Source organism: Pyrus communis, chromosome 16, assembly GCF_963583255.1.
Source record: "Pyrus communis chromosome 16, drPyrComm1.1, whole genome shotgun sequence".
In the NCBI taxonomy this organism is placed as follows: Eukaryota; Viridiplantae; Streptophyta; class Magnoliopsida; order Rosales; family Rosaceae; genus Pyrus; species Pyrus communis.
Window position 1 is genome coordinate 1,839,683 of NC_084818.1, and position 13,549 is coordinate 1,853,231.

Here is a 13,549-nt window from a genome sequence, read left to right on the forward strand (position 1 = left end):
CATCCAAGTTACATTATCTTCATCTATACAAGTGTAAACATAAAATTTTCTGCAATGAATAACAGAAGAACACGTGTACAAATAATATTTGCATTAGATGAATGTTTAGGTTTGTTCTTTTAGAAGAATATTCCTCTAATTTGATCTCCAAAGTAGAATTCAATTCAAAGGCAATGAACACTTGATCTTGAATCGGGCTTGAAGTTTCTTCAAGAACCGTCAATGCTTGATCTTGAACGAAACAGGACCACGAGGAGTTTCACGTGGTGGGTCGTCTTCGGCTTTGGTAGTGGATGAATCGGCATGTTTCTGAGTTTGTAGTGTTTTGGAAAGTCTCCTTCTTTGTCGAGAATGACTTGTATGACACAGGAACAACTCTATGATAGCATTTCGTGCTAATAATACAAAGACATATTAACTCTCTATGTGTTTTTGTATCATTGCCACATAATGCTACTATAATGAAGTGTGTCATACACGTTGCTCTCCTAACAATCATAAAAAATTTAAATGAAAGTTGTATGGAAACTTGTTGGTCCTTCTTAGGTAGCCCAATCAAATTATTAGAGCCCATCGTATTATTGGTTGACAAAACTAGCCCATCAGAGTTATTGTAATATACTAATATCTGAAGGAATTCCTTCCCCTCTTCTCTTTCTCCTTCTTCCTTTTTTTCTCCATTGAATCTCAGAGGGAGAAGCATGTCAAAGCCACTGGAGAGATACCAAAAACTCGTCCTCAAAGAGTCATTGCCCAAAATCCACAGGTACCCTTTTGCCTGCAGAGAGCTCAGCTTAATCCTCAGAGGCGCTTACAAGAAATTCCCCAAGAATCTCCAATCTCTCATCTTCCAAGACACTCTCACGGCCTTTCGTCTCCTTCCCGAGTAAGCTATTTTCCTTATCATTTCTCAAAATTCGTAACTTCTGTTTGTTCTTCTTGTGATATTTGTGAAAGGTAGAGGATTTTGGCATCTGGGTTGTCTCTGTTTTTCGAATTCTGAGATAAGTGTATTCAAAATTGAAACTTCATAACAATTTGGGCTGAAAGTTTGAGATTTTGTTTGTTGTTCTTCTGTTCTAATGCAAATTTTTGATGAGGGTAATTTGGATTGAGCTGAAATTTTGTTAATTTTAGAATTTATTTCGTGTTTCCGCTTTCTGGTTGCATTGTGTTAAGTTGTTTGCTTTTCTGGGAAGCTAGAATGCAGACGCGCAATGCTGTTTTGGCAGCCCATCTCCTCCTCCAGAGTGCCGAGGCCACGTTGCCGAAGCAAAAGAAGAATCTGGCTGTCGCAGAATACAAGAACGCAATGGTTGCTCATAAGAGGCGCACTAAAGCACGCCAAGAAGAAAAGGGTATCAAGATTTTACTTTGTGTTTGCTCATATCTTAATATTTTTCGAAGTTTGTCAGTTGGAGATCATGAAATTGCGTTCTTTGATATGTTAATTGAAGAAGGTAGTCCTTGTTAACTGTTTCGCCTCCTAATCCTATCCATGTAGTTTCGGGTTCAACCCAGCTGCCACAAGATGTTCTTGTTCACATATTTGGTTTCCTTGATATGCAATCCTTGGCCTCTGTTGGACTAGTCTGCTGGTAATCCCAATTTCCTTCACTTAAGTTCACGTATTTGGTTTCCTTGATTTAAACTGCATTTTTAATCACCAATTGGGTCTAATGCTTCTTGATTGTTTTGATGAAGGTCGTGGAACATAGCGGCAAGTGATAACCATCTGTGGGAGACACAATACACTACTTTCTTCAGGAATTCTGAGGATGATAAGCTGATTAAGGCTCGGAAAATTAGTGGTCGACAGGTTGAAGATGAAGAAGGGTACACACTATTTTGGAAAGAAGCCTTCAAAAGGGCATATTTAGGTATTTTCGTGCTTCCCTAGAAACTAGAGTTTCAATTACGCTCACACATGCGTGTGTGTGTGTGTGTGTATTGTTCCGCTTCCTGTTGGATTGCAGGTGTGAAGTCATGAATTCTTACCATTGCCTAATATGCTTGGATTTCAGGCAGCTCGTCGAAGAAATTGAAATCCGGTAGGGGATACTGTAGAGACTGCAACACGATTGTTTGGCTTGACAACATGAAATGTTCAAATGAACATAGGGGACAAAATTCGGAAAACCAGCAAATTAAGCCCGTGTCACCAAGTCAGGTATTTTCTATCTTACTCTTTGCTCTGGTTTTTTCGGTTTTAGCTATTTGAATACAAGTAGGGTTCAATGAATACTAGCTGCGACAGTAGTCAGTATTAGTTACCTGGCAACGTGAACACCATCGTCCCATTTCCGGTGAGCTTACATCGATCCCATATCTTCATCTTTTTCAGGTGGTTGAGTATCTGTTGGATGATTCTATATCAATGGTATCTTCTTCGGACAGTGATAGCGATTCAGATGAAGGGCCATTTTCCAGGTTATGGGCCTACAGAAGACCCTTTAGCAAGAGTCAGTGAAACCTTTCATTTAAACCTGAATACCAGTGTGTAGAGATGCTTGATTAGGGATGTGGATACGATAAAAACTTACCTATCGTATGTGTTTAGTAAACAACTTATACGATAAATGAACTTCTTTTGTCATACAAAATTAGGTTTGTGTTTAGTAAACAACTTATATGACTCGGTATCTTTATTTCGAGTTTAGATAGTTTATACGAATTAGTATCATTTTTATTTTTAGATACGCTCTCTGGAACTTGATTTGGATTTTACTTTACCCTGTAACTTAAAAGTCATAACTTTACTCTTTAAAATTCGTCCTGTTTTGACGTGTGGGCTCTCCTCTTCCTGAAACTCAAAAATTAGTATCATTTTTATTTTTAGATACGCTCTCTGGAACTTGATTTGGATTTTACTTTACCCTGTAACTTAAAAGTCATAACTTTACTCTTTAAAATTCGTCCTGTTTTGACGTGTGGGCTCTCCTCTTCCTGAAACTCAAAAATCTCCATTATGCGTTAACATTAAACAATAAGAAAATATTAAGTTTAAAAGAAGAAATTAAGAATTAACCCGGTGCACCTACATCAAACCCACATAATGGAATTAATAGAATTATGATAATATGAAGCGAATTTTAAGTTTTATGAATTAAAATGATCACTTTTGAGTCTTAAAAACAAGATAAAATTAAAATCGAGTTTGATGGGGCAAAATGAAATTAAAGTTGAGTCCTAGAGAATGACGTAACTAAAAATAAGCCAAACATAAAATTATATTCATTAGTTTGGTCGATTACTTCATCCACAAGAATCAATTCGAACATAGACGTAATATTGCCTAGGTGCCAATAGTAGGCTTAAAATCTAACGTAGAGAATAAAAACTTTCAGACAATACTAATAGCGAAAATTCCAGGCATCCATCTAAAACGCATATGTTCATTAAGCTGTGTGCAACCAGACAGTACTAAAACATAACACAGAAAGACGGTAACCAAATGGAATTTTAACGATTCGACTAAAAACGGTGACTAAATGCTAAGCCTGGTAAACGCTTAACGTCGGAATGATGTGTCTAATCCTTCTTCTTCTCCTTCACAGGACCCTTGGGGATTTTACTCAAAACCTTGGCATCAAACACTGCGTACTGCTTCTTTATTTCGATCCACGCCTTCTCGCCAAAGGCATCAATCTGGTCATCGTATTTCTCATAAATCACGGGCAGTGTGTGCAGCAACACAAAAACTGCAATTCAAAATTCGGGATGATGTCAATGACAGAAATGAAAGTTTCCCGAGTCTGAATTCAGAAAGGCACGAACAAAATTGAAACTCAAAAGAAACTGTCCTTACGTATGTAGAATAAGGTCAGAAAGTTGAACCATTTCCCAACCACCGATAGAATCCACAAGACAGCTATAACCTGATATCAGAAGCGCAACACCTAGTGAGTCTAATCAAATAAAACCTACACATACAGGATACAGCATAACTTAAAGAAAATATCAGCTTACACCGAGGAATGCCTTCAAATCTCTCCCAGATGCAATATCCCGCAATACATAAAATCCTTTGTTGAGTTCAATTCTCAGAGCAGAGGCAAGCTCAAGGACAGTCTTCTCTGGAATTTGAACCTTTGGGATTTGTGGTTGCGACCTGATTAAGTAACGTAGTCAAGTCAAGACCATACGGTACTGCATGAAGGATCAAAAACGCGAAAAAACAAAAAGCTAGAACACCCCAACGCCTTACTTGTTGATAAAGTTGGATGCATTGGACCACAGGTAAAAGACAGCCAGAAAAAGTATCAACAAATGGCACACCAGCGTGATTAGATGGTATTCGAGCAACTCAAAGAAAACCCATAAAACAGTGGCACCGGCAAGCACACTTGCAGATATTTTCTTGTTCCTCCATAGGAAGACATCAGCAGCTGCAATGAAAGACCAACATTAGATCGCAATTGACAGCATTTTCTTTCGAAGTTTCTTCTCACAGGCGTTGTTCATAAACGCACAAATGGAAAACTGTGCCAGAAAATCTCTTTTCTAAGGCACATTATTAAAAATGAATCGCCATTTTCCAAAAAGAATTGTTATTGCCACTTCAAAAATCTTATTTTACACTCCAAACTTTCTATATTTGAAAAGAAAAATACACTTATCAGGAATGTAGAATGAGATTTTTGGAGCGCCAATAGCACTTCCCTTTCCAAATTTGAACCGAAGATGTCCATATTGCTACGGAAACCCGGACAAAATAAGGAAACACGATCAATGTATGTTTATTGCAATTGGCAAACTATACATATACACAAATCAGAAAGCACATAAACAATAAATAATAATAATTATTTAAATCAACAATTAAAAAATGCCAAACAAATCCTCCCAAAACCACAACCACAGCCAACAACAAGGCTTCATGCTTTGCGAGGATCAGGTACGTTCCCTCAATATTGTACGCACCCTTACCCTTAGTTTGCAAAGACACCATTTCCAGAAGCCGTGACCTTTTAGCCACAAAGGAGAAACATTTCTGTTGCGCCATACAACAATATAAATAAGAAGAACAAAATCGAATGAATAAACTGCGATCAGCTCGCTCAGACGAAGATTCATGTACATTTCTCAAACTTTCAAGTCAATAATTTCAAGAAATTTTTCACTTTCTATGCAATTCAGGCGAACAAAATGATCAAGAAATCAACTTTCAGAATTTCATCTTCTTCGTAATTTCCCACATTTTCCGATCAGCCCATCAAATCCATGCAAAAAAAAAAAATTATATTAACAATGTATAAACGGATTAAGACAGGGAAAGAATATAGTACGTTTGCCGCCGCCCAAGACCTTGTGAACGGGCTTTTCCCTGCCGAAGAGCCTGAAAATCTTGGACTTGACGGAATCGCGCGCCGACGGCTTTTCGTCTTCCACCTTGGCTTTGACGGAAGCAGCGTGCTTGGACTTCTTGTCGTCGTCGGAGTCCGACGACGACGAAGAGTGGTGGTTGTAGATCTTGTCCATCAGCGATTCAGCCGTGGGCGTTGGTTTTGGCTCCGCCATGGATCCTTTGATCGATGAGAGAGAGGAAAATGGACGTGTTAATTTTCCAGAGCGTTGATGTCGAGTGTTATGAATGTGTGTGTGGAGGAGGGGTGGTTTTGTAATTTTATTTTTTCAGAGCGAGAAGTTAGGGAGATGAAATCTGGGCCGTTGAAGATGGTGAAGAAACCGAGGCTTCTGTGATCACAGCGTGGGCGTGACTTATCAACTTAATTAATTACTCGCCGTTTTTAATTACTTTTTATTGTTTTTCTAATTATGTTTCATTTTTTAGCAATTTAAATTGCAATCAAATTCTAATTTTTCAAAATATTTTTATATAGAGCTATTTGTTGGTTTTTCTTTGAACTCGTAAAGAGTTGTTAATTTTTCAACTAAATTTTAATTTTAGCGAACCATAAAGAAATGGACAATTACAAAGAAAAATTTACCAATAAAAGAATATTAAGTACAGGAAAGATGTCCAAATACACATCATGTATATGAATAAGAAACAATGAGGATGAGCAAAGGTTTGAGCCCGAAAAGCACTGGTTTGAAGAGAAAGACCTTGGTCACAAAACCAATAAACCCTTGCAATATGATTATTATTTGCAATTTAGTTTTTCGCAAGTGGTTGTTTAGTGGCTGGAGACAAATTTCAAGTTTGCATTTCAAACGATACTTCTTGAGTTCCGTTCATGCCTACTGTTGGTGAATCACACAGTGTTGATTAGGGGTAGGCTGAAATGTCTAGAGGTAACAAATCAACCTATTGTGTTGTTAATGGGTACCCATTAAGACCCATTTAGTTTGATTTTACCTTTTACCATCATCACCTCTACCAATCTCACATTTATATTATGATGATATCAAATTAAACGAGTCTTTAATAGGTACTCATTTCTAAGTCTTTTCGGCTTTCAGAAGACTGAAAGTGACTCATCAGATAAACTCTTTTTTAAAGAAAAAAAATTTAAGTATTGAAATTCCAAAACAAAAATGACTAAATGCAAAATCCGTGCAGGTATAAATTTGGTGAGAAAAAAAAAACAAAAAAACAAAAAAAAAACTCAATTTAAAACATCTGAGCACCTGGCTATGAGCTTGAGACAATAAACAAGTTGAGGTTGAACCGAATAAATAAAAGGCTCCAAAATCATGTTGGTCTGGTTCGGGTGGAAGCTAACGGGGACCTCATTTGATGTTTATTGGCGTAACGGTATTGAAAAACTAAGAACCATACGTGAATTAGACTAATTTAGAACGGGTGTGTGATAGTCAAGTTCCATTTAAATGTGAGTTGGATAATTTTCATCGTAATTAGAGTAATCTAAAACGTCGTGATATGAATTGCAATGCAATGCAACAAGAAATAAACTATGTACAAATTCAGAAAATACGCAAAATAGATGCTATAGTTCAAAATTAAGAGGTACGCATTAATTTGAAATTGGTAAAACAGTGATGGAGCTGCCGGAGATGTTTTTGTGTGTTTACGTTGTTAGGTTTCCTACGTGAGACATGCTTCAACATTGCGGTGGCGGATTAGGTCTAAATTAAAATCCACTGCCCTGCAAAAGGCTTGTTGCTTCCGGAAGAGAAATGTTTAGGAAGAAGAGTTGCCAATCATTTGGGAGAAATGGAGAATATACCTAAAGGCTATAGTTGTTATAGAATAACCGAACCTCACAGAAGAATATGAGTTATCTCTCTTCTCCCATTTGATTTAAGTTTTAACCAACCACACAACTAGCTAGATAATCCATTTTGTTTATTTGGATGGTTTGAACCCGAACGCAGTGTGTTGAGGACGGAACAGCTCTAACAACCACAGTAATTCGCTACGTCCAATAGACGACAACAAATTTTTTTTTCTTCAAGTAAATAAACGACAATTGTTGATAATAAAAATATTTCATATTTGTTAACACATTTTGTTTTATTTGGGTCAAAATTGAAAAGACGTTGAAAATGATGAAAATAGGTCTCATTGACCCAAGCCCATGAAATCTGTTGGGAGCAATAGCATTGAGGAGAGTTATCTGGGTCCCCGACCCAAAGTTTAAATTTTGCCAGATAACCTTTGTAGCCCATTCAACAAAATTACAAAGTCCAATAGAAGTTCTTGGCTGCCTGGTTTGGGCCGATCCAAAGCTCTTTTTTTATTTTTTTTATTATTTTTATTATTTTTTATTTTTTAACTTAACTTCTTCAATCATTTTTGAGATAAACTAATTTCTTCAATCTTTGGGTTCCACGCAACTGGTTTATTAAGTAAATCGACTTGGCCAAGTGTAGAAACGAGGGTGGGTGAAAGTAGGTTAGGTTTATAGTTCGAACCCCTAACTATAATAACAAAAAAAGGTTAAGTGTGTAAATTAAGGATTTATTTGAACGTGTTTTTAAAATGACTGAAAGAGATTTTAAAGAAAAAGTTTTTGGCCTAATAACATACTGGTGTTTCTTGTAGGAAGCACTTCAAGCTTTTTCACTTCCACTTTTACCAAGAATTGGTTCCACTAACATTTTCACCAAAAGCTCCCAAAAGAGCTTATAATTTTTCTAAAAACAATTCCAAACGAATCATAAGTTCAAATTCAGATGCCTTAACGTCACAAATTAAACATGAATTTTGCAAGTGAACATCACCATCATTAGGTTAGACACCAATTAAACATGAAAACCCCACCAACAACTAAGTTTCTTCGAGGCATAATTTGACCAGCCAACCGCATATGAAATTCTTAAGCAGACCAATGAGCTTTCTTTCACCGACTCAGAAACCCAACAGCCAAACGCACAATAACCAAACGAGTACAGAAAAAACCCTAAAAAGTCAAGCTAAGCTCATGAGAAGTGAGTGGAAAAGAGAGTTTGGATGGGGACTAGTTTGATTCACCTGTGATGACAACAAGAAAAAAATTTGAACATCTGATCATGGGTGGGGTTCACCTTCTTTGCTTTTAAGCAAAAATGCAAAACCCAACGCAAAGATGTGTATAATCATGATGATTTGAATCCTCTCCCAAACTTTACTGTTTAGAGTTTAAGAATCAGAAAATTCTTGATTTTTGTGAAAAATAGATCAGAATCCTTAATTTGTGTGAGATATGATAGCAAAATGAGTTAATAAGGACCGTCGGATTTAATTTGAGTAATACAAATTATCTATTTTTTGGCTCCAGATAGTAAGATTCAAAAAGCATCTATGTCCCATAAAAAATTCTATGTTGCTTATGAGTATGAGATAATTCAAAAGTATCTCACACTCCAGAGTATTGCATACTCTGATTTTTTTTAACTTTATAGTACCTATAGACATTAACTGTAGACATTTTTAAATCATTGGATCAAATCCGATGATCACCAATTAATATTTTAATGTCGTTAGATTTTATTTAACGGTTAAACGTGAAACAATACGATACTAAACGACCATAAGGTATTCAAGAAAAATACATCATGACAGGGAGCTTCGCTTGTGACTTGGATTGCGGAATAATGTGATTTGACCAAGAAAATTACCCCTCACAAAGTGTGACAATGCACGACCTCATGCATGGGAATTGTTCTGGTGAGTTGGGGTGCAGAATCTTACAAGTTTAGGACAGCATAATTAAAAAATAGGACTAATATATTCTTCCCTATCCTAATAAGTACGTGTCATGTTAATGACAAAAATGTTGTGATTTAATCATGATTAGTAAAAGTATAGCCTTTTCTATTATGTCGTGCACACGGCAAATTAGACGTTTTGACATACGTTTTTTAGGATTTGGATCCTCTCCTGCGCTAACGGAGAGGATCCTCCTGACCCATCATTATAGACCGTTGGATTTTTATTCAACGACTACAATTATTATAACTTTAAAGGAATCTCCCTGTTTGTAACCATTGGATAAAAATCCAACGGCTCACGATGATGGATCAGGAGGATCCTCTTCATTAGCTCAGGAGAGGATCCAAATCCCGTTTTTAATATTTCATTTGTAGAGTTCATTTTAAAGTGTATTTTAACAATTTGAACTGTCTACATTTTAATTTATCTTTTATAAATTATTATTCTTAAAATAAAAAATTAGACAAATCCAAAACCATTATGACATTCGTTTGTAGTGAAGAAAATAGACGAATACGGTTCTACAAAAAAAACATTAAATATAATTTAACAATCATATGGTTTCAGATTTAATTGATTTTTCATAGACATGATCTTTGAGATAAGATATTACAAAAAAATATTGTTTAATCGTTGAAATACATTATGGAGTAAGCCACATCAAAACATGTGTCAAAATGTGTGTCAAAAACGCTGAAATTTTAGGATCACATGATGCAAAAGTTTGTTTCATATCTTTGTGAATGGCTTAAAGCTATAATTTGAGGGGCAGTGAAATTAGTGTAGCTTCGGACCACAAACATGACAAGAATATGCTTAATTACCATATAAATTAAAGGCAGTGACAAAGAATTTGGCACTTGGAGCATCCGATCCAACATGTCCCGTTCCTCTTAAACCAACCAATTAGAATTTCTTTTCTTCACATGGTCGGAAAGATTATATAAAACAAAGTCATGTTTTGCAACTCATGCTATACAACTTTTTATATTTCAAGAAACTATGTTATGTTATGCACTCGCTACTTCAATATAACTTTTACATACAATAGATAGAAACGTAAATTAATCTATTCATAAATTAGAGTTGTAACTGTGTCGCTTTTTTAACGCTCTTCTCTCCTCTTTATTCTCCATTGGACGGTTTGGATGGACTTCGTCATTCTTTACCAAGTAAACTAGAAATAGTTGTATCATATCGAGATGTCTATTTGGTTTTCCGTCTCCCATGAGTTGAAGAATTTTTAAACACCTATTTATACTGTATTTTTTGGGGCCCTTCATCTTGCGTCATTCCAACAACTGGCGGAGAGCACCTTAGTATACGATCGGAGTTGTTAACATGTCGATTTTTTAAGCCAATCACACATATTGCGTGCATTTTATATGTTTCACATGACAATGCCATGATAATTACAGTCCATATAGCATTTTCGCTGAAAAGAATTTAAAGGATCACCTTGCATACCCTAATGAGTTTTTATATTCAAAGAAAGCATATTACGGAGCAACTTTTCTATGACAGAGATACTTAACTTAAATCGGAAATGTTTCTATGTCGATATCTAAATAAATTTGAAGACTTTGGTACAACAATTAAGTGAAGGACCTTTCTCCGTAGTATTCTGCAGAATGCAGCCCTGAATGATCCAACAGATTGGCCAAGAGTCCAACACCAACAACCAATTTTACAAGTCAAACCTTTTACTGCAAAAACTTGAACACTCCCCCTCCAAATTTGCTTTCCGGCCATAAAAAATTAAAGACTTTGGACCCTCTCTTTAGTCTTTAAGCAGAAGAGAAGCGTGCCCCATCTGCACACCAATGCCTGGCCTTTGTAAATAACCCTAATTCTCTGACCTCTCTCTCTTTCTCTCTCTCTCTCTCTCTCTGCGAAAGCAAAGTTAAAGCCATTGTAGTCCTTTCATTTTGGCCTTTTCTCTTTCATTTTTCTTTCTCTTTTCTCTCTTTTCTGTCTTTCTTTTTGGAAGTTTCTTGTCACCATCCTCCATGGCCAAACATCCAATGGCAGAAATAGGAGAAATTTTACAGCATCGGAAACACGGACGAATATACATGTGTTATAATACAAGTGATTGGAATTCCTTTTTAAGTATTAAACAACTTATATCATGATATTTTATGTATCATATCGTGTTTCTAACATACTGAATTTTATTTTAAGATTTATATTCAGAAGTAGGACTTGTTAGATTGGGAACTACACCTTGTACTCAATTCACTATCAAGCTCTTCTCCGATAAAGTTCCAAAAAGATCATTTAACCAAGCTCGTTTAACTTTACTCTTTTTTTTTCCACAAGGAAAAAAAGATCATTTGACCAAATATATTTATAACTTTCAACACCTTTGTGTTAGTTTATCTTCTTTGTTTGGTATTTTTATCTTCATGAAATCAACTTTAAAACAAAATTCAAGGGCTTTATTTGCATTGTGAACAACTTATAACTCAGCTGGTTTATGACATTAGCATTGTACATGAAGTTTTGATTCTCTCATTAAATTGACTAACTATGTTCTTTTTATACAAGCGATGCTCCACCAAAAACTAAAATTAGTTATGAGAGCACACAAACTTGTGTTTGATTTTTCCGTTAAGTTGACTAGCTATTATCTACTACGTCATAAACAAATATGAGTCATAGAGAGACTTCAAACTTGTGTATATTACAAAGTAGCTTCGTTCAAATCAGTACAGTCATGTTTACGTCAACGTTAAGACGACGAATTATAGTTTTTTTCCAAACAGCATAACTAATCTTAAAAAAAGCAACTAAAAAGAATAAAGAAGAGTAGTGCTAGACACACATTCCTTTTTATCTCTCATATACTTTTTATAAATTTTTATAAGTTAATCTTTCGAATTCATTTTATTCGGCTGTCGAAAAAGATTGAATTTTTATACTAGAGGAAAGTATAGAGGACTCATGGTCCACTTGTGCAGCAAACAACAAAAACATCACGTTGTGGTCGAAAGTTTCTGCAAATAAAAGTTCAAAGTTCAAAGTTCAAAGTCATGAGACTAAGGGACCGGCACGTGGGGGCCAGCAATTGAATGAGAGAAAACCTCTGCGTCATCTCTTCACCAAAAGTTCTGAAAATCAAACCTCCATTTTTTCATAAAACAGTGTATGAATCTGTACATACACGTATGACCTACACCTCTCAATTCTGAAACGTTTCTTAGAGCATTCCTTCGTAAATGTGAGGATTCTAGAGATTCGTAAATCCTATCTGTTTATTCTACTTTGTACAATTAAAAATTATTTTAAATATTTTTATTTAAAATTAAATACAAGTAGTATTTGATAAAAATTTGATTGTAATACATAGGATGAATGAACATTATTTACAAATCTCCACGATCTTCACTAAAAGGATTCAAAGAGGATCATGTTGAATAAAACAAGAACATGTGAACTTACGTGTTGTAAGTGGCGTGGTTGGACTAAAAGCTAAATTTTTTAGCCCGGAAAATTTAGCTTTTAGCCCAGAAACAGCTTTTTTGCTCCAATCATTCTAGCCTAAAATTTTAGGCCGGGATTATTAAAGAATGAACTTAGGCTATTTGTTTTTGTTAAATTAATTTAAAAAAAAAAAAAGATATGTAGACTATCGTAAATTAATTTTATGAACATTTTAATTTTAAAAAAATTAAATTTCGATAAATATTGGGTGGAGTCCACTATGATTTCTGGGCTAAATTTTGGGGGGAATTTGACATTGGTTTAGCATTTAACATTTAGCCCAAAATTTTCCCTTGGGTTGGAGTGGGTTTGGAGGGGAATTTTGAGGGGTAATTTGGCTTTTAGCCCACCATTGGAGTTGGTATTAGGATTTGAATTAAAAAAAATTTCAGTTTATTTACTGAGTCATTTTGTCAAACAATTGACGAATTATATCAAGAGAATTTGTTGAGTATTATCCATGCAACCTGTTGAGATATGTTTACCAAATATTACATTGAATACATTCAGAGAATCATAGTAGACCTTTAATGTACATTTTATAAACTTAGAGTAGTTCAATCCTAATGTGCATCCGTCTCTAAGTACAACATCTCTTGTCAATAAAATAAAATATAAATAAAAAGTTCATAAATAAAATGTACATATTTTTATTTTATTAACACAACGTTCCATGTGACCATCTAAATCTTTCTCAAATCATAGGCCAAGCCTATCGATTCTGTGCTATCGACTGTTGGTGTGTACTTTTAGAATCACGTAATCAAGCCATGTAAACAAAAACAGAGAACCTACCAAAATACAAAAACAAAACAAAAAGCAATCTCTCTCTCTCTCTCTAAAAAGAAAAGAAAAGCTTGTTTCCTCTCTCTCTCTCTCCCTCTCTCCCTCCTCTGTCTTCGATGCTGCAAACGCAACGCCATAAAACGAAGTGAAATTTTT

The 13,549-nt window shown here is 35.3% G+C and overlaps 2 protein-coding genes across 2 annotated transcripts; one reads left to right on the top strand and one right to left on the bottom strand.

The window, feature by feature from the left end:
- Nucleotides 1-647: 647 nt before the first annotated feature.
- On the top strand, nt 648-2,695 carry LOC137720138 (F-box protein At5g52880). Its single transcript, XM_068459148.1, has 6 exons — nt 648-886; nt 1,204-1,358; nt 1,505-1,598; nt 1,705-1,880; nt 2,025-2,170; nt 2,345-2,695. Exons 1-6 carry the CDS (start codon nt 702-704, stop codon nt 2,468-2,470), a joined length of 882 nt encoding a protein of 293 aa, XP_068315249.1. The 5' UTR covers nt 648-701; the 3' UTR covers nt 2,471-2,695.
- A 601-nt stretch (nt 2,696-3,296) lies between these two features.
- LOC137720140 (reticulon-like protein B1) lies at nt 3,297-5,567 on the bottom strand. Its single transcript, XM_068459150.1, has 5 exons — nt 5,289-5,567; nt 4,208-4,388; nt 3,970-4,111; nt 3,809-3,878; nt 3,297-3,701 (listed from the first exon to the last, which is right to left on the bottom strand). The coding sequence occupies exons 1-5, from the start codon at nt 5,518-5,520 to the stop codon at nt 3,532-3,534; spliced, it is 795 nt and encodes a 264-aa protein (XP_068315251.1). The 5' UTR covers nt 5,521-5,567; the 3' UTR covers nt 3,297-3,531.
- Nucleotides 5,568-13,549: the final 7,982 nt, after the last annotated feature.